The 21,701-nt window shown below is 35.9% G+C and overlaps 1 protein-coding gene across 1 annotated transcript in view; it reads right to left on the bottom strand.

The window, feature by feature from the left end:
* Positions 1-10,079: 10,079 nt before the first annotated feature.
* The window catches only part of UBL3 (ubiquitin like 3), a 20,023-nt gene continuing 8,401 nt past the window's right edge, over positions 10,080-21,701 (bottom strand). The window contains exons 2-5 of the mRNA XM_015831680.1: positions 20,297-20,405; positions 15,184-15,270; positions 12,353-12,430; positions 10,080-11,754 (exon numbers count right to left, since the gene is read on the bottom strand). Coding sequence (XP_015687166.1) covers positions 11,702-11,754; positions 12,353-12,430; positions 15,184-15,270; positions 20,297-20,405 — 327 coding nt within the window. The 3' untranslated portion in view covers positions 10,080-11,701. The remainder of the gene's footprint in view (positions 11,755-12,352; positions 12,431-15,183; positions 15,271-20,296; positions 20,406-21,701) is intronic.

The following is a 21,701-nucleotide window of genomic DNA, read 5'->3' as shown; positions in this document are numbered from 1 at the left end:
TTTTTTGGGCCCAAATAGCATGTGTAACATCTATCTCAGTGGTGGCGAACCTATGGCACAGGTGCCAGAGGCGGCACTCAGAGTGCTCTCTGTGGGCACCCGCGCCATCGCCCCAGTCCTAGCCTTCATCTGGGTTTTATAAAACCATTTTGCTTTAGGCCTCCACCGCCGTATGCAAAAAAAATTCTCGCGGGAAGAAAAAAGATCTTGCAAAGTTGGAATTGATTGATTGAACTTTTTAGTTCCACCCAGTCTGCTGTTACCACTGAAGCCACGCCCACCCAATTGGCCACACCCAGCCAATCGGCCACACCCATCCGGCACCCGACGATGCATAAGTGGATTTTGGGTTGCAGTTTGGGCACTCGGTCTCTAAAAGGTTCGCCATCACTGATCTATCTCCAGACTTTATAATTGTAGCTCAAAGGAATTCTTCTCCTGAAAAAAAGTGCCCTGTGATGAAGCATAGGAACATGTTTCCAGCCTTTTTTCAGATTTGGCAAGTTGGGAAACGAACTGGCAAAGCAATGTTTTTGATGCCATAAGTGTAGTTAAATGCCATTTTTCTCTTTGATCACTTAAATGCATCACAGGTAATTGTAACCAAAGGCAAGGATGATGCAAGAGATAATAGAAGTTATTTCTTTCTTTAATTGCCTCCATGTTGCTAGTGAAAGCTTTCTAGGTGTGATGCCCTGAGAAGACATAGCAACCTTCCACTCCTTAATCTAAAAATCATTACTAAGGCGTGGCATAATCTGCAAACAGCATATGATTAAAAAAAAAACATGCAACATGTTTTTTGGAAGAAATCTGACTGGATTTTTTTCACTGGCATCAGTCTAATTTAATTTCACAGTGCATTCCAAATTGTTATAACTGTAAACAGATGGATTTCCAGCAGAGAGTAATTCCATGAAGTGTGGCTCACAATGTTTAGCATTCCTTTCTGCATCTAACTATGAATGTTGGCAGATGAAAACACAGATTCCTATCAGTTTGAGTATAAAAAAACAGTTGAAAATAGATATATCACATAAAAAAAAAAGATCCCCTCCCCTCCAACTTTTTTTCCAAAGCCAATCCTGCCTACATGTATGATGTGGCTTCACCATTTTGAACAGACCAGAAATAAATAAATGTAGCATTTCCTGGGACAAACTTAAAACAATTATGCATATGGAACACAGGTATTTGAGAAATAACAAAATGAAACATTACCCATTTTATACATCCCTTGCCTAAATCAGATGATACCTTTTTTTCATTGTGTTATTTACTGTGGTGTAAGTACCAGAATGGTCATTAAAAGAATTCTGCCATTGATCCAGCTGGGAGCTCAAATGCAAACCAGAACAAATTCTAGTCTGCTTTCTTGGACAGTTATATAAGATGGAAATTCATAAATCATCCCACATGAGAAAAAGCTGAGGCATTTGGTAAAGCAGGGGTCCCCAACCCCCAGGCCGTGGCCCACTACCGGGCCTTGAGCCATTCAGAACTGTGCCATTCAGAAAGTGGTGGGCATGCACACATGCACGTGCATCCCCACTTGCATGAGCAGTGGACGAGCGTGTGTGCCCACTCCATTTGCATGAGCAGCAGGTGTGCGTGTCCACTGCTCATGCAAATGGAGCTGTACTTGCTTGCTGCCACTCACACAGAATCATCCCCTCTCACCCCTCTGCCAGTCTGCAAAGCTGGAAAGGTTGGGGAACTCTGTGGTAAAGCAAAGAAAGGCCAGTCTCCAGTGTCCATCACTGCCTTTTAGGGATCTTTCCCTGACAATCCTAGCTGTGACCCAAAGTTTACCTCACCCACAAGAGCTTCACTATCTCTAGGGAGGCAAAGAAAATGGAGGAGGGTGCAGTTGCATGACNTGCATGACATATGCTGATTTGGAAGTAGACTGAAACTCCAGTGGTCTATTTCTTCCATCAAGACTGATTGATGCTGGTGATCCCACCCATGTATTGGAATAGATTGTGTTGGAATAGATATTGTGTTGGAATAGATCCCCAATGTAACCCAATTTTATATGCAGTGTCCTTCACTGCTACTTTGGCCTTAGAACTGATAATGTTTTGCCCTTTTTTTCTGAGAAAACATCAAAACCTTTATTTCAATCCCATATGCATTTACAATCTCCTACTTAAACTATAGGATCTTACATCCAAGCAAACCTTTTCAAAATTGTGCTACTAATCTGATAAACTACTCCTCAGCTATGTTCAGCTATGTTCAGATCTGCCTGTTGCTGACCTACATTACAGAATTATCATTAGTATAAAGCAGGATTATCCTCTCATATTGTTAATAGCTCTAGATGGTGGGAAAATTGATTTCAGAAGTGAACTTTATGATGCAAATATTTTATGATATATAAAAACAACTCCTTTTCTGTAATTTACCTTGGATGCTCCTAGATGAAAACAGCCCTTGCAAATCCACTTCAAATTTGATATTTCAAAAATGGATTGTCACTCTGTAGCTCGCCCAAATGGTTGCCTGCCCTTAACTAGCTTACTCATATTTGCATTTGTATCAGCTCTAACAAATTAATTATAGAAGTCCACCAGCATCTAAAAACAAGGTGGCGATCACAGCAATGAGACTGAAGTCCTGCCTCTTTGTACTTGCATCAATGTTAGATGTATAAAGACTTTGATTGCTCTACCATGACTGACGTTTTGCTATTTTTTTAATGCTCCATTCTCTGCCAGCATGCTAGTGCTGAGGTCAAAAGCTAAGTGAAAAGCTTGGGATCACACCTGGGACAAAAGTTAGAAGCTTTGAAACAATTAAATCCACAGTCCCATTTATTCATTGCCTGGAAAATTAGTTTGATAAAACACAATATTGCCAACTAAGTTTGGGTTGAAGTGCTAAGTTGAAAACACCAAATGAGTACAATGGAACTTACTTCTGAGTAAATAGGCCAAAGATTGTTCTATAGGCAATCAACATAGGAACTTATTTTTGTCTGAGCTATACAAATTTCACCACTATCTTTTCCAAGCTGTAAAAAGAATGATATTTGTCTCAACAAGTATATCCAGAGCTATGAGAGTAGTTAGGTTAAGAAGATTTAATTTTGCATGGAACGTAAAATTCCATTTAGGTGGGTTTGGAGGATTAAGTGTGGTTGCTGGCCACAAAATAAGAAGCTGGAATTTTCAAGCCTGCAGGTAATTCTCAAGTACAAAGAAAGCTGTTGCCTTAAATTTATCTCAGACATTTAGCTTCCTCATTGAAGAAAGAATTTCAAAGCCTGACCCAACAAAGGTGATAGATACACCAGTCTGGCTTTAAAGTTACTAAACTGTATTAATCGCAGCTGTGTCCTTGTTCCCAGGAAATGATATGAATCACAACTTTCCATTTTAGAAAAATAATGTTTTGACATTAATGAACATGACAATTTGCAAAGACCCGCGTTTGGCTGATTTTGGACCATCTGGACTGGCATTTTGTGTGCTGAGTGACTGAGAAGATCATAAAGAGCTTTGTTTTTATTGAAGATTCCAGAATTCCTTTTTTCTCCACTGATTTCGGAACATGTGAAGAAATACTTTTTTCACCAAGCACAGTGGCACATGAATTTATTTCCTATATAGTGGGTTTGAACCCATAGTGCAAGCCAGTGTTTCTCAACCTTAGCAAGTTTAAGATGGGTGGACTTCAAACCCACAATTCCCTTGGCCAGCGTGTCTCCTGGTGGCCAGTGTAACTTGTTTCACTAATGACCATACAATCATGGTAGGCATTTGTTGAGCTGGTGCAGATTACAGACACACACTTGTTTTATTATACAAATATAATTGTTTTATTACATAAAATACAATTTTGGGGTTGTTTGTTATACAAAAAATAAAACTGATGAAATGACTTTGTCTGTATAATCTTAATTCCCTGTTCTTTAATACTCCATGTTCTTATGTTTATCTCATTTTCTTACTATACAGTATATGATTTTTCTATTGCCAGTAGCTACATAAAACCTCTTTCTTATTTGATCTCTGTGGTTCTGTCTTTTAATCCTATATCTGCATTTTTCTATTTCACATTACTTATCTCTCTATATGTTTTGCATCTTGACTATTTCCTAGATTTTTGAGTCTTTCTTATTTCCTACATTGTCAGCTCTTGTTGCCAAATTGTCCTTATACATATGAACATCCCTTTCAATCCTTCTCTAAGGACTTGTGATGTCAGGGCTCTTTCTTCTCTTCCTCTTACCCCTACCACCCTTAGCCAGTCTTCTTTCCCTGGAAGTGGTTTATCAAACTCTGAACTTGAGCTGTTGCATGTTTTGGACTTGCTCTACTTGCTTCTTTACAGTCGAGGTCTTTTCCATACCCCGACCATCTTTGGGCTGTGCCTCAGCATGTCTTGATGTTTGGAGGCTGCTCCAAAACTTGCTGTTCCTTCTGTGATCCACTGAGTTTGCCCACTTGTGAACTGAAGTTTTCTTGTTTCCCTGTTCAACTTCTTTCTCATCATACCAATCCCAGGAGCACTGGGTTTCTTTTCTGTTTAATGGGTCATATTGTCCCATTAAAGAGAAGGTGGGGCTGTTTTAAACAGCATTATAGGGTTTCCTGCCTGAGCAGGAGGTTGGACTAGATGACTTCCAAGGTCCCTTCCAACTTTATCATTATCATTACTATTATTACTATTATTACTATTATTACTATTATTACTATTATTATTATTATTATTATTATTATTATTATTATTATTATTATTACCAACAATACTGAAATTCTGGATCTCAGGAGGGAAGCAGAAAAGTCCATCCATTCAGGGCAGTGAATTCACACTTTCGGGAATTATTTGTTCTTACTTTTGTGATGTGTATCTTCGATTCCAGACTGTATAGCTGAGAGGGAAGAAATCCCACCTCTCTCCCCAATTCACACTTCCAGCCTCCAAGTGTCTTCAGGATCTTACCCCCAGAGTGTGATAGCAAATAGCAAATTTTGTGCAGCACAATGTTTGCTTCATATTAGATATTTAGGAGATGCAATGGAAGTGTAATGGCTCTGTAGTCTCCAAAGGTGGCTTTGGTGGGGCATAGGGAATAGATTAATGGCAAAAATGTTTCCCTTAATTTGTGTGTGTGGGACAGTGGAGTTCCGAAAGTTTAAGGGTGAGAACACTAGATTGTTATGAAGCTAAAAGTTTCCAGTACCATTCTTATAATTCCCAAATCAAGCAAACTCTACACAAATAAAGCAAAAGTGGATAATATATACTTGTTCTTCCCTCTTGTGATAACACTTCACCGGAAGTTCTTCTCCAGGACAGGAAAACTAACTGATAGCCATCAATATGCAATATACAAGAATTTATTCATCCCTTGCATAGTTCACAGTTTACCTACAGCATGTACCTGTGCAGACTCAGTATGAATCACAGATTACTACAATTAGGAGGAAAACTTCATCACATCTTCAATGGCTTCCCCTTACCTCTGAGGACTCTTCCATATTTTCTACAGTTTCCCGGACACAGGCTTTAGATCTGAGGAAGATTAACATGTAACCCTTACCATGTTCATATCATTTATTGGTTAATTTGTAGCTTTCCACTGATGCTGTCCCTCCCCTGCCCCCAGGGAAGTGGGACCTATTAGATTGATCCTACCCTAGGATCAAGAAAGTCCATTTAGGGACTTTTCAAGTCTTTACTAAGCTTGGAAATCTTGGACACTTCCTGAAACAAGGAAGTGTTACTGGTATTGGATAAGATCACACCCGAGTACCCTATCTACACATTTATCTTAGTGGGCTATTTGGTTTTCTGACAAAACTCCAGGAAATATAGCATCAGAAGAAATGCCTAGAATGCTACTAGGGAGAGATGAATGATGAGTCCGATCAAATACTTGTGTGAACCTATATTAGGAATTAAAACCTATATTTTAATGATAATGTTAGCAAAACATGGTTTTTCTGCTCTTATTGCATGTGTAGAATGCCACCCTGCATTCTTTTTTAAAGCAACTCTTATGGAGGTCAATAGAAAGTGAAATATTTTGAGGGCTGCAATCTGGAATACTTCACACATCTAGCAGATAAAGTTGTTTGAATGTTTTTGGAGTCAGACTCTGGCGTGGCAGGTCCTATGGAGCTGATTGGGGTGGCTCCTTGCTCCATTACTTGGGAAGAGTTTGAACCTGTGAGTCTCAAGAAAGTGGAGAGGATTTTGCAAGACATTAGTGCTGCCACCTGGATGTAGATCATTATCTCTCCTGCTCATCAAGGCTTGCCGAGATATAATGGTTGGTTCAAACAGTAATTAATTCTACCTTGTGGCGATTCATGCGGCAAAGTGGAAATAGTTCTGTGCATAAATTGCATCCTGCAAATATTTGGCCAATGGCCTTTTTCAGAGTGACCCAGGTCTTCCTGGCAAAGGATGACTCAAGAGATTTATCTGCAGGGGTGTGCTGAGGAATTTGCTGATTTTCTGACAAATAAAGTCACTTGGTTTTGATCAGAGTTAGATGTTGGCATGGATACTGGAGGAAGCAGATTATCTGAACCTATTCAGCCAGATTTAGGTCTGGATACAACAATGAGGTTGACTTCTGCTGGGTTTGGGATAGGGATGATATAATCCTCCTGGTCCTGATTGCTCTTTCATCAGCATTTGATACCATCATTTATGGTATGATTTTGAACAAGTTTTGAGATTTGGCAGGGGGGGCACTGTACTGTAATGATTCTCTTCCTTTCTCGGGAGTCAATTTCAGTTGATATAAGAAGGTGGGGAAAATTTAGCCTGAGGTACTTGCTATGCAGGATCCCACATAGCTTGACACTCTCCCCATTTCTATTTACATAGAGCCACTGAGATCAACCATTACAAAAAGTCAGGTATCATCAGTACATAGATAATAACTAGTTCTATATCTAGATCCCAAGTCAGATATATGATGCTATGGGGATCATATCCTAGTGCCTGGCAAATTTAAGAGTCAGGATTAGAGGAGCAGGCTGATGGTCAACTCTGCCAAGACATGACAGATTTCAAGGACCTTCCAGTCACATGGATTTATTATCTTTAGTTCTGGAACTGATCGCACTTTCTGGATAGAACTTGTATATAATTTGGGTTTCTTAATGAGAAGATGATAGCCATGGTACAGTGGTGGGATTCAAATATGTGAACAACCGGTTCTCTGTGTGGATGCCACTTCCAGAAGTCCATTCTGGGCCTGGGCAACAAAAAATTAGCTACCAATTAGCTACCAGAAGTGGTGCGAACTAGCTAAATCCCACCACTGCGTGGGTAAGAGGACCTTTGCACAAATCCACTTGCATGTTAATTTCATCTTTTCCTTGGCTGGGAGGCCTGTTTCCCAGTCATTTATATCTTGGTCTCATCCTGACTTACTCTATGTCTCTTGGAAACTACAATCAGTCCAGAATATGGCTATATGAGCAATTACAGGTGTTTCTTGATTAACTCATGTGATGTTTCTGCTCTGTGGGATGCCAGTGGGATTCTGACTTCAATTGATGGGGTTGGCTATCATCTAAAAATCTCTACAGAGACTTAGGATCTAGTTATCTGCAGAACCATCTTTATCCTATCATTTCCATCTGATCAAAATATCTAGTAGAGTTGGCCCATTCCAGGGCCAACTGTAAAGCATAGTCACCTTATGGGATCCAGAAGACATATCTTCTTTGTAGCTTTGCCTGCCCTTTGGAATCTTCTCTCTCCTGAGGGGTGAATGATCCCAACACTGTTGAGCTTTCCTAAAGCAATGAAAACTTGGCTCTTCCAAGCAGATTCTGGGATTGAGTATAATGATTCATTCTCTACTAGTCTGTCTTGATGGTTTCAATCTTTTTGAGTTGCTTAAAATCGCAACAAGTGGATATGTAGTGTTATTGTTTCGTTAGTTCTACCACTATATGGTTATTTGAACTCTAGTATGTAAGCTGCCTAGTTACTTCAGTGATTCATACAATAAACAAATAAGTAATAAAGTCAAAATTTACTTTGGACTTTAAATGTTTGCAATAGTGGTGAATATCTGTAGTTTGGATGTAGGATGAGAGTGAAGATTCGTTCTCCGAGCTTGTGGGTTGGTTTCTGAATGTTTTGTTACCAAGCTATTTTCAACAGAGTTTAGGGGATGTCAATGTTCTTCTCTTTATAAGGGCCTCAGATGTGTCAAGTGAGGGTCTGTGATGGGTCTTGTGATGGGGAGGTTACATCAGGTCAGGGTCACTGGGAGGTGAACTGCTGGTGAGAGGGGGTCTTGCGTGGTTGGTTATGGGTCAGTGCTGTCTCTGGTTGGCTGTGTGATTGATTTGGATTCTGAGAGGTTTGTAAGTTGGGTGTAGATCAATGTATCTGTTGATCGAATTGCTTGTGGAATGCCAGGCTTTGATGAATTCATGAGCCTGGTGAGTGGTAATGTGGCCGATGATTTTTGTGTTGCTCCAATCAAACTGGTGCTGTTTGTATCAGTGTGGGTAGAAATTAAGGATTTAGGATCATGGCATTTGTCTGCCAGCTGATGTTTGTGGATTCTGGTTTTTAATTGATGTGATACTTGTCCCCCGTAGAATTGGTTGCAATTGTAATAGTTGATTTTGTAGATTACATTGTTCCAAGACTACACAACACAAATACTGAAGCTCCTCTTGCATTCTGCATTTCAAACTACTGCTTACTGCTTTAATCGATCAAGCCTATCCCTAAATTCTAGTCTGAGTCCCAGACTCTAGACTGTTCATGTTCAGCTCTCAATTAATGGTTAACAGAGTGTTTCTGAAACCTGGCTGAGATAATCAGGAAGTGGTAATAAATTGCAAGGAAGTTACCAGGGCCAATTAGTATGCAGTGGAGATTGATAAAGATAACAAAAGACAGGGGGAGTCCAAATAGCTTTGTTGTTCCTGCCATTAGCAAGAGAGAGAGAGAGCAAGAGGGAGGGAGGGAGGGAGGGACGGAGGGACGGAGCAATTTTGCTCTCTTTTGCAGTCTCTTGAGAAGGGAAGCAAGCTTCTGGCAAAAAGTCAAATTTTACTTTTCTAGCAATGAGTAAAGCAGCAATTTTATACTTTATGCAGCAGTCAGATATATATATAGTGACTAGACTTATGACTGGTGACTTAGTGGCCATTTAAAATTACAACAGGCACTTACGACCTAGTTCCATTTTTGCTGAAAATCAGCATTTACCTTTGTTTTTTTGTAAAAATGCCCATAATGAACAATGGGATTTTGCTTTATGTCTGCCACAAAAAAGGATGTAAAATTGAGTTGGTCACATGGGTGACCTGCTTTACAATGATCATGATTTCATGGCAGACTCCACTACACTTGTAAGTCAAGGATGGAAATGAAAATATTCTTCTCTTTTCAAAGATATATTCTAATTAGGTTTCTTCCCCCAAATCTCTGTGCATTTGTATTTCATTACTCTTTCTTTGCTATGTTAAATTCATTTCTTAAATGATGTGATGTGAAAATGAAAAATGATGGTTGTTCTTTGTTCAAAATCATGTTGAGAATAAACAAATGAGGTGTAATTATTAACATGTTGAATTGGGACTAAGGAAATAGACTGAAACTCCTATCCAACTATAATACTCAAACTCAGTACTATCGGTAACTTTGCGCAAATCAAACTGTTGCTGTTAAGAAGAACATCACAGAGTTCCTTGGGGCAAAGGGCATGACATGACATTATGCAAAAAAAAATAAATGCAACTTGTGTCAGATATCATAGGACAAGTACATCATTACATTATTTGCGCAATGATGCGATGATAGATATTGGTTTGACATCATAGTGGCTTGTTATAGAAACCAAACGGAGAAGAACTCTTGAATGTGCATCATCTTCAGCTTCCATAGAAAAGGCTGGTAAAACTGAAACAAATACAATCAATTCAAACTAAATTGCAAACCTCACATCACTCCTGGTGTTCCAAACCTAGTAATTTAATGATTATAAAGAGAGAGAATTAGGAGAATTCTGATACAATAGAACTAATTTAAAAATGATGCAGGCTAGATCAAGCTCCCCAAATCACAACCAGGTACACTACAATATTCTTCTTTTATTTAGTTTACAGAAGAATCTATCAGTACAGGTTGCAGAAGGAAAATGTTTAGTGCTATTTACAATTTGTTTAAAACTCTGCTCTATACAAATTTAATTTTGAACATTATGAACAATATCTTTGTAGGCCTACTGCATATAAAGCATTTTCTCAAAGCAGTAACATTGAATAAAGTAACCTGATTACATTTAAATGAAGATCATTCAAAACACGGAACATTTGTAATGGCTATGGACTCAAATACAGAACACAATGTCGGTCTGCATCTTTAAAAGCCTAGATCTATTTATATAGTTTATTGTTGTATTATTTTACCCGCCAATCTATACTTAAGTTCTATAGCCATGTTTTTATAAGTTTTTTTAATTAAATATATTCTACATAGTTTTACTTTCAACTAGGAAGAATTCTCCCTAGTAGAAAAAATATAAAATCTTTATATAATTTTTACAAGTTTAGATGAAACTACCTCATGCTTTAGTGCTGTGCAAATTTTTTTAGCATATCTTTTTTTAAAATTACATGAAATAAAATAATGGCATCCTTTGTAACTATGTATGCTTTTAAAAACAGCTTTTGATTTCCAATACAATTGCAAGCACTAATATCAACTGCAAATAACAAACAAATGAACTCCTCATTTAGCATTTTTTTTCTATTTTATCCTCCTTTTTGTTTAATTATCTCTTTAAAGTCACTGTTGAGTAAGCATGACACTGGATACTAAGATCAGATGAATAAGGATGACTGAAAAACATCAATTGTAGATATTCAAATACATAAATTGATTAGTAAATGAGGTCTTTAATATTTATGCACAATAATAAAAGCCTATGAACTACAGGAAATTACCCCTCCCATATTAAGGCTAGGAAATGCACTCTCTGCACTTATTTGTGCTGTCTAAACAAGCACTCAACAAATGTAAGAAAGAAGAGTGCACATCAATAAAAAAAAAGTTGCAAGAGCCCTCTACTGAGTGCTTTAAAATTACAGGCACATAGTTTGTTGCAGTAAGATTTTTTATATTTATAGACAATTTTAATAATTTGTGTTTTGTGCCACTTGGTCATCAAGGGTGACTTAGGTAGAATTTACTTAGTAGTTATTCTTTCCCGCCCATCCATCCCCCTGCTTTCTATTGGCCATGACTGAATTTAAGAAAAAGACTATGAATTAGTTTTCAGTGCTGATTCATTTCTCGGTGTTGGAAATACTTCAGAACATTTGTTGATGAGGTCTATATATTGTCAACCATTTTAGTGCAAATTGCCTCTAGTATTTGTGATTGGTTAAAGTTCCGGTTAAGAATGATTTTATGACAGCAAAATGATTTCTGCTGAAGAGTAGTTAATTTTTTCTTGGAGAAAAAATTCATTGGCGAAATGATGCATTAATAAGCTTGTTCAACAACATAGACAGTAGAAATAAAAAAGTATTCATTGTTCTAGAAAAAAAGTATGACCAGGTTCATGTAATATTTCAGTTCAGTGGATTCACAGATAGGCAGAAAGGGTTTTTGAAACAATGTTGGTCTCCTCTAATCCTGCAGCATGAGAGACAAAAACTATTCTACATCACAAGTAGCAGATACAGGGGCACTTCTACAGGATCACACAGCAATTGCTCTCTCCAGTTTTCTCACGATTTCTCTGCCCTACAGAAAAATAAAGAAAATGTTTTCAAAATAATTAATGCAAAACACTACTCTCCATATATGCATTACAAAAGCTTTATAGTATTATTATAGTGTTGAATAATAGGGTTTTACATGGGATGAGAACAATTGTTTTCCTGTTTTCTCAAAAGATTCACTGGAATATTTTGAATTGGCCATGTTTTGATGGAATAAGGGGCCATCAAAATAATCAATGGGAAATGCCACAAGTTCCCTGTTGTCTTGTTTTTTTTTATTCTTGGAATACAAAAGTAGATTAGATGGTAGACCACACTGATTATTATCTACTATCCAATGTACTGAAAATTGGCCAACAGATTATATGGAGATGTGTGTGTGTGTCTTTCTATAAACATAAACAATAGTTAAGTGCTTTTGTAGCCTGTATGAAGAAAAAATCTGTCTCTCTCTTCATTTTAATCTAACAGTTAGGCTTCCTAATGCACATAAAACTCAGCAAGAAAANCACTAGACTGATCATAAATGTAACATATTTAGAACCAACAAAAGTTGTTTTCTTCCTAATTTTCATCTACAATATCCAATTTAAAAATCTGTTGCAATTTGCTAAGCCTACCTTGAGAGTTTGGCTCTGGCAATGTCTCTCTAGCCACCAAATGCATCACTGTTGTTTTGCCAAAGGGCAATTTTAATGCTGCAAAAAAGAAAAAAATGTTTGTAATGCTCCTCTATAATGCACATTATTGTTCCATAATTTCAACTGCATTGCAATGGTTTCCTGACTCTACTAGTATTCACAGTGCACATTTTTAAAAAAAATGTTAGCATTTGTTTAACTGAATCTCTCAAGCTACTTCCAGAATATAAATTGTAAAAGCAGAGAGTAAAATATTTTATTAATTTTTGTAAATCTATTGATGTGGAACAGACATGTCAAACTCGCGATGTCACATGACGTTGCACGACGTATTGGAGCTTTTTCCCCATTGCTGGCAATGGGGTGGGCACGATTTCTTCATGACGCATCCAGCCCAGGGCCGGCAGTTTGACACCCCTGATGTGGAAGGATAAATTAAAATCAATGTAGCCATAATTGATTCAATTAAAATAACAGATGATGAAACACTTCTATGTCCATGAGGTTGCTGTGGAATTGAACAGTTGTTTTATATCACTTCATATTCACTTCATACTCACTGCACCTTGGTTGCTCTGTATTACCCTTCGTTATGTCAATGATTGCGTCAACTATGAATGGAAGAAACTGTAATACAATATATAATACAATCTATATACCTATAGATTCAATAATACACTGATGATTGTTTGTGTGTGTCTGTATGTGTGTGTACACTCTTTTATAATTGAGCTTGATTCCTGTTGATTTTATGGACCTGTCTATTTAATATTCTTGTCAGTAATATAAAAGTGACTTGCTATGGCCTTCAGACACTTTTCAATTTCTAAGCATAACCTATAACTTTGCTCTTTCCTGAAGGTTTTCTCATCGAAGTCCTAATCATGGCTAACCCTATTTAACTTTTAAAATTGAAATAAGTTTGACCACTGGCTGCTACCATGCAGGTGTATGGATCCAAATAGGAAAATATGTTTTTCATAGCACACAGGATCTGAAGCACCTTTCAAACTTTGGATCCAAATACCTGCACAACCCAAATGTACTGTAAATACAGTACACCAGATTTATTTTGCTCTGTCTTAACTTCTTCAGTATCTGCCAGTCAGAGATGTCGCTGGAAACAAGTTTGGTAATTTCAAAATTCCATGATGTTTATTTTTCAGATTATTGTTATAAACTGAGACATTGGGATTTCATGATTCCTGTTCAAAAGTTGCACTGGCTGGGAGAAAAAAGAAGGATGAAGCAACGAGAAAAGCTGAAAAGAAATGAAAACACAGGGATCTGTTATACTTCCTGTAGCTACACTGATTTATATTGCTACATAGCAGGTTTTCTATTTCCTGCTGTGAGATAAATGGAGGGGAAAGAGCCAGAGACAATTTCCTCATGAGCTCTTTCAATTCTAGCTTTTCAATGGATATCTCTGATGATTTGCTTGAAAAATATTTAATCTGTTAGTCCCTCTCAAACCTGAATCACAATGCCTTGTGTAGGGCATCATTATAAAGAAGCCATTAAAAGGAAAAAATCCCAGATTTAAATATTGAGGCAAGAATACATCAACTATGTCACAAGACAAAGCATTCAATGTAATGCACAAAATGTCCTGAAAGAATACAAATTATTCATAGAAAACTAATAAGTGATAAAACCTATCATCTGGGAAAAGCCTACATCAAGAATCCCAATACTTCCAACATTCCAAGAAATAATTTTTCTTCATGTTTCAAAATGTCTTAATCCTGCACATTACACTGTAGCAGAGAAAATAGTAGAGAAAAAAGAAATAAGCTTATCAGTTCTAAAGAGAGAGTAGGAATCTTTGGCTTCTTATTATTTGAACTAGTTCTATTTTAGTATTCATAAGAATTTTTGCCTGCAGTCGTTTATTAGATTTTCTGTCCCAGTCCCTTTCCTTTCTATGTCTTGCCAACAAGAGAAGCCTAAATGCAGGATTTTTCTATTAGTTCAATTTTGTTCATTTTCTAGAAGCTTGATTTTTTTTAGATTTTTATTTCATCTTTTTAAAATGTATATATATACAACTCAAGGCAGTGAATATACCAATAGTTCTTCCTCCTCCTCCCTGGAAGGTGAGTTGGGCTGAGAGATGACTGGTCCAAAGTCACCCAGCCTGTATTTCATGCCTAAAGTGGGACTGGAATCACTATATCCTGAATTCTAAGACAATATTTTTCTCTAAAAAGTGAGATAAAATTTTTTCAAGTTTAAGTGCTTCTGGTAGAAATTACAGGTATATTGTTCGTATCCAAATACATTTATACTCCATTTGAGATGTTATTAGCAATCTAAGAATAACATGGCAGGTACTAACTAGATAGATGTCATTCAGTTAACAAGAATAAGTGAGGAACACCACAAGGGGGCACAACTGAACAGCTTTTGTACTCCAAGTGAAATAATACCATTCTAACTAACTAACTAGTAGTGTCTATCTGAAAAGCAATGCTAGATATGAGAAAATTTGTTTTGAATCAGCCATCAACATTTTTACTCATAATTATAAGACCTAGGACACTTCCTTAATCTTAGTTTCATTCTGATTATATTTTCTAACATTCCCATGCAATATAAAAACTAAAACTATAATACTGTTATAACCTCAATTAAAAAACAATTCGTATTAAAAATATTCTGTTTCAGTTCCAACTATACCATTTGCTGAACTTTCCAAAAATGTATTTTAACTTTGCATTGTTCCCAAACCAATGAAATTCTATCTCTTTTTTTTTTTTCATTTTAGTTCATTCAGAAGATCTCTATACGCCAATTCCTTTCATTACCTCCTAGTGTCACATTGCCGTGCAGAAATCTTCCTTGATAAATAAGTCTCAGAATATTTGGACTGCTCACTTGTTCTTCTTCCCAATCTGGAAAAGTAACAAGAAAAATAATAAAATTCAATTATCTACTTTTGAAATTATATATTACTTCTTATAAATTTCCAGCAAGGCTAATAACGCACCAGCTTATAAATATCGTTTTGAATGTGGGGTTGTTTTTTTTTTTGTTATAAGGAAGATGGATAGGTCTTTAATTTCAGCTTAAAGAGAAAGTCAAAGGGAACTGAACTAGAAAATAACTCCAGCAATTCCTTCCAAAAATACTCAAGATAAATATAATAACTGTTTATATTGAACAAGTTATTTTGTAACTGATATTAACATCTGGATGAAAATGAGATGAGAATATAGAAAAAGTAGGTCATCTGGGGAGTAAGAATCAGAATAGTAATTGTTTAGAAATATCTGCTTAGAAAACGATCTGTTTCAACTGTATGGGTTAAGTATCAGTCTATTTACATATATATATCACAATGGAATGATCACACACTTGATTTGATTGTTTGTGATGAAACATTGAGATAATTTACTAAGAACACAAGACTGAAAAAGGTTTCAGTTACGGACCGGACCAAATCATTATTTGGCTGAGTCAAGAGCAAAAATGGGAATGGACTGGAAAGAAAATAAAAGAAACTAATAACACTAGGATAAAAGTATAATGACTGTAGATAAAATACAAGTCCTGTATGTACAAAATAAATTAGAAAACAGATTCATCTCCCATAAAAAAGGGGGGGGTGACTTGGTGACTCAGTGATTAAGATGCTGGGCTTGTCTGCTGGAAAGCCAGCAGCCCAGGTTTGAGACCCGAGCACCAGGCAATGGGGTGAACGCCCATTCTCGCCCAGTTCCTGCCAACCTATCATTTAGAAAGCATGCATATATATATATACCCGTGGGCTGGTTCTATACAGATTATATGGAAAAATATAATAATTATCTATTTGAATATAATCTTATTCTATTTTCTAAAATTTATCTTTTTCTCCCCATATTAAATCATCTACTTAATAATACAATATCCCCTTTAATAAATCAAAACCATTATATATATTACCTGGGTTAATCAATAAAGCAAACATATTCATAATAATTAATTATTTTCATTTAGGTCTAATTTTTAAATATTAAACAGATAAAATTCTTATTTTCAACTAATTTCCAAATATTTTAAATCTAATGACCAGAATTCCCCTTATCTCAATATCTCCCTTTAACCCTCTAATTAATAATATGAAATCCACTCTAATAAATCAAAACCCCAATTTTCTTCAGCCTTATTCTGGCTTTCTTCCTTTGCCAACTAGTCTTCCATATCAGTGCTTTTAGATCATCAAATAGATCTCGCTCTATTATTATATACGGGGCTTTTTTTGACATAGAACGCCCAGAACGGAGTTCCGGCACCTTTTTTGGATGGAACCTTGTAGGGTAGGCAAGGCGGGTTGTATGACGTGTGTGAGTTCCGGCACCTTTTTTTTTTTTTTTAAACAAAAAAAGCACTGATTATATATGTTATTTGAAATAAAGGAGACCATTTCATTGCCATTTTTTGGGAAGGACTAACCCATTTGTATTCATTAACTTGTCTCCCTATTATTCCAATTCTCCATGATTGCCATGATATGTTTATCTTCCATTCAATCTGTTCTACTTCTTTCTCAAATTTCTTCTGATTTATATACAAAATCTCTTCCATTTTCAGTGTTGTCACTCCCTTTTCTGGATTTTCCATTAACTGTATTTGTTGATCAATTAAGTCCTCTGTCTTAATATTTGATTGTTCCACTTCTTCTGTTAACTTCTGCGTTGTTAGTTCTTTGGTTGTAGTAAAAGTTTGGGATTGTGTATCTAAGCTGGCGTCTTGATCTTTTATATTAGGTCTTATTTTATCACAAGCTGAAAGAATGGTTTCATGTATTGCTTTCAACATGGAAAGGATCTTTTCCTGGTCTTCATCCATCTCTTTCACATGTTTATAAATAGTCTTTCTAGTAGAAATCATTTGTCAAGAAAGATTTTATAGTCCAAGGTATTTCATCATCTCATACAGTAACCAATATTCCTCAACTAAAGAGCTAGGAAAGCAATTCCCCACGTATAACTCTGAAAGTCAGTAAAGGTTTACATTCACAGTTCAAGTAGGCCAGTTATGCTGCCCAGCTGTTCTCTTACAGCTGAGTTTCTCACATGTGGTGCCAAGGTCAGAAGAGTCTTATCTAAGGTCTGGGCTTTGAGCCAAGTCTCTTTTAGGAAATAACAAGTTGTAATACCAAACTTTGCCAAAAGATGTCACTGATGCCGTTTAAGGTTTTTTAAGTCTAAAATTTTTATAATCCTTTTTCCAATTTTATTTCTTTTTTGTAGATAAAAGCAAAAATCTTCAATAAAAATAGGAAAATTTTTGGTCCCCAAGTTTCAGGAACATATAAATTCAATTAAATTAAAGTTGTTCTTTTAGTGCTTTAATTCCCCTGGGTAGTCAGTCGCCGCTATTCTTAGAGGGTGGGATAGAAATTTCCTTCCCTCTCTCCTCACAGGGGGAAAGATACTTCAGGCAGTTTTTACAGGAAAAGAAAGTACTTAAGGTAAAGAGAAGATCAGATCTCACCCAGTTTCATCCACGTTGCTTTCGAAGTGCTTGGTAGTAAGTTTGACTTCGGCTGTCTACAGCCTAATGACGGGCCATATTACTATGGCCGGTCTTTCCTCCGCCAGTTTGGAGGGCTGCCCCGGATCGAGCAGAAGGGCTTCCACCCTCCTGCGATCAAACGGGGGTCCCCTCCTTGCTCGTCGCCCCTACAGGGCGACTTTCGACCCTTTCCAGGGTCCCCCAGCGGAGCAAAACTGAACGCAGAAGACGGAGTTTGCCTTCCAGCGGCCGTGGCAGCCGCAATGGCAAATCAGAAGTCTGGAAAGGTTATTTCTTTAGCCAGCTTCATTTCCAGCCAGTTTATGCATAAGAATCTAACAGCTTAAAACTGCAGGATACAAAAGCTCTAAGATTCAAGTTTAGCACATTGACAATGCTAATCATTTAGTTGGAGCATTTAAGTTAATTTGACAATAGACAAACTGCAACTTTGTTATATTCCTAAACCCCTCAGCAATGTATTAGACTGGCTGGTAGACACACTGTGTACCAGTGGTAGGATATTTAATTGAAAAATTAGTTCAAGGAAAAGTTCTGACTATCCATATGGAACAAGAAACTCTCAGAACTGGCACTCTCTCCATTAGAGCTTGTATAGACTACACTGTATCACCTTTCCATTTTCCAGTTACCAAATAGCCTAGTGAGCCTTCCTTTTTTTAAAGTATCACAAAGCTGATTTGGAAGTATATTTTGGACTTTTGTCTTGATGAGTCAACCAGTGTCTTTTTAACTATAAGTCTCTGCTTGTAGGTCATGTTCCCTTTAATGTTGAAAAAAAAACCAGGTCAGAGTATAAATTCAATAAAGAAACACAGATTGTCCAGATTAGATGTCAACCAATTCTCACCAGCTGTTAATCAGCATGGCTGATGGTGAAGAATGGTAAGAACTACAGTCCAACATTTGGAGAGTCTTGCATGCCCACCTCTGAGATCAAGTTTGAAGCATTAGTATTGGATTACAATGCCCAAAAAACATGTGTAATAAGAATATTTTTCAGTAACAGAAGCTAATTCCCCAAGTGCACACCTTCTCAATAATATTAAACACCCATTGGTAACATTAACATAAATCCATTACAACCTATTATACATGGGCAGCTTTTGAAAAACATTAAACATATAGCAATTAAATAACTGACCATAATTAGTTGCTTGAAATTTTATCTTCTTAAAAGGCAATTCTATTAGTTTTCAAAGTGATAAGGAGGAGTTATAATGATAGCTTTAAGTCATACATGACTTGGTGCCTAGATATATTAAGGACTGCATAAGCTTAGAATTGCTCAATCATTAAATTACAAAGACAAGAGCAATTAAGCAAAGTATCTTTATTGAGATTACTTTGCCAATAGAACTCTCCTCTAAAATTTGATGAACTTGGGTACCACACTAAAATTTTCATTGCTTTTCTTTGTTGTTGCTGCTGCAGCTATTGCATTTTTCTTTTTTACCATTTCTACAACCTCAGACATTTTAACTTTACAAATTATTTAAAATGTCATTATTGAGGGTTTTTCCCCAAGCCTCTATGTAAACGTTTAATTATAACATTAGCAGGCTATATATTGCTAAATATGGTTTAATGGTAGTGTCACTACATTCCTAATTATTCTTAAGTGCAGCAGAGAGCAATGCTAATCTAATTCCAATCACATGGTCAGTTACTTACATGCATTTAGGTTCCATCATTTTTAAAGGCTTATCCACGCAAAAAAAGGGCTCAGGATTAAAAGTTTTAACATTATAAACATTATCTGTTGATAAATATGCAGACAAATATACATTTATAGAGGCACAGGATCAATCCTACAGTCAGAATTATAATGCCTAGCAGACAACTTACCTTTGGAGCTGGTTTCTACTTTTCTACTTCCAAGTAGTACATGGAAAATATAATTTCATAGGATTTGCAATGATTTTATAGATGTATAATTATTAATAATATGCAAAATATTATGAATGTGAGCCATATCACATTTAAAACCTTTTTAAAAAAACACTCTTTTAAAACAATTAAATTGACTTTGTATTATGAAACAATTTAAAATGAGGTGGTTTGAATTTGAAACATTTTGCATTCCATTAGCCCTTCCCTTTTTGACATTTTTTCTGTTAGATAAGAATTCAAAATGTCAGTTTATGAAAAATATAGTTGTAGTATACAGTTTTGGCTCTACTGGTATTTGCATTCAATATTATTTAAACACTGATTTTAAACAGGGGGGAAATAAAACCACACTGGATAAAGCACATAAAATATATTACATATATTTTGAAATGCATATGTTAGCATTTCAAAGTTTTTTTTTTGATGAGGATATTCTTTCCCCCTATTCCATGCAATCGACTGGAATACTGATCAAATAATAAACATTAATATTCTAGTACTTACCCATTGGCCAGTTGTCATATACATGTTTTGCAATATCTGCTGCTGAATCATTTGGTGAGAACAAGAACTCTTTCGTTTTTCCACTTACCAAAATGAGGCGCAAATTAATCTGCAGAAAAAAGTAAAATATCAGGAAAATCTGTTCTAAAGTATAGTAGTATTTTTTGCTATAAGTTTCTAAAGCATTCATTGAAGATGAATTACATATGAATACATGTACTATATTCAGAAAAAAAGAAAAAAACAGGCTTGTGTTTATGATAATGAAACAGGATTGTTAGGTATAGGTACATAAAAAGTGATATCCCTACTTTTTTTTCTTTTTCAATTTATGCTACATAATGCAATAATATGTTTACATATTGACAAAAAGGATACAACTGTAACAAAAACTATCCAGGGTGATTAGAAAGTATTGGCTATTTCTTTTAGAAAACAAAATCAGAAAAACTGTAACAATAGTCTAAAATGCTGAGACTTACTGATTTTAGGACACAGAACAGATAATATCAAAACATCAAATATAATTTTGCAATACAGAAAAGCCATTATATAACATTAGATTATTCATTAAGACCAATTATTTTAACAATTTGGTTTAAATGACTAGTTATTTAACATGTCAAATGTGTCCTTTATGCTCAAAAACAAATATCAATTTGATTGAAATTTATCACACAACATTGATGTTTATAGGCAAAGAAGATCCAATTTAATCCCATGGTTAGTCATGTAGAAAAAGATACCGTACATATCAAAGGACTGCTGGCATGAGGTTATAGTTCCCATGGACTGATAAAAATGTGTTTGACCAAAGCATCATAATCTTGATTACTGTGGTTTGAATCAAATTCTATTGGAGATGGAAAAGTAAAACTTGAAGTAAGACCACAAAGACATGTGCTCTGTAAGAAACTGAAATGTGGTGAAAAAGAAAGAAGCCACTCAACAAATATCCGGAAAAATGAAAATTGGCTCATAAAATTCATGTCTGTTGTCTTTATTCTAATGGCTGAAGTATAGGAAATAAATAAAATGAGGCCTAATATGATTTAATAGTAGAAATGTGGTGATAATTATAACACTATAGTAATTAAAGAATACATTTGTTCAAAGGAAACATAAATAAAAGGGAAAAGTTACATTGATGGTTAAAATTATCCATTCATGCTCAGAAATCCAAATGAATAAATCTGACAACACTGTACAGAGCATTCAGATTAAAATAAGAGAAAGAGGAAAAAAGAAGTTCAATATTGTTTACTATTATTTGCATAGCCAAGTAGAGGAAGTGGATCAGTCCTTGCAAAAGCAAATTGCACATCTTTAAAAGATGCATGAAGTTGCAGTGATGGAAAACTTTAATTACCCTGACATCTAGTGGAGAACAACCACTGTGAAGCAA

Source organism: Protobothrops mucrosquamatus, unplaced genomic scaffold (genome assembly GCF_001527695.2).
Source record: "Protobothrops mucrosquamatus isolate PMUCROS unplaced genomic scaffold, P.Mucros_1.0 scaffold_272, whole genome shotgun sequence".
Lineage (NCBI taxonomy): Eukaryota > Metazoa > Chordata > Lepidosauria > Squamata > Viperidae > Protobothrops > Protobothrops mucrosquamatus.
Note: the sequence above shows the minus strand (reverse complement) of the source record. Positions and strands in the feature narration are given on the sequence as shown.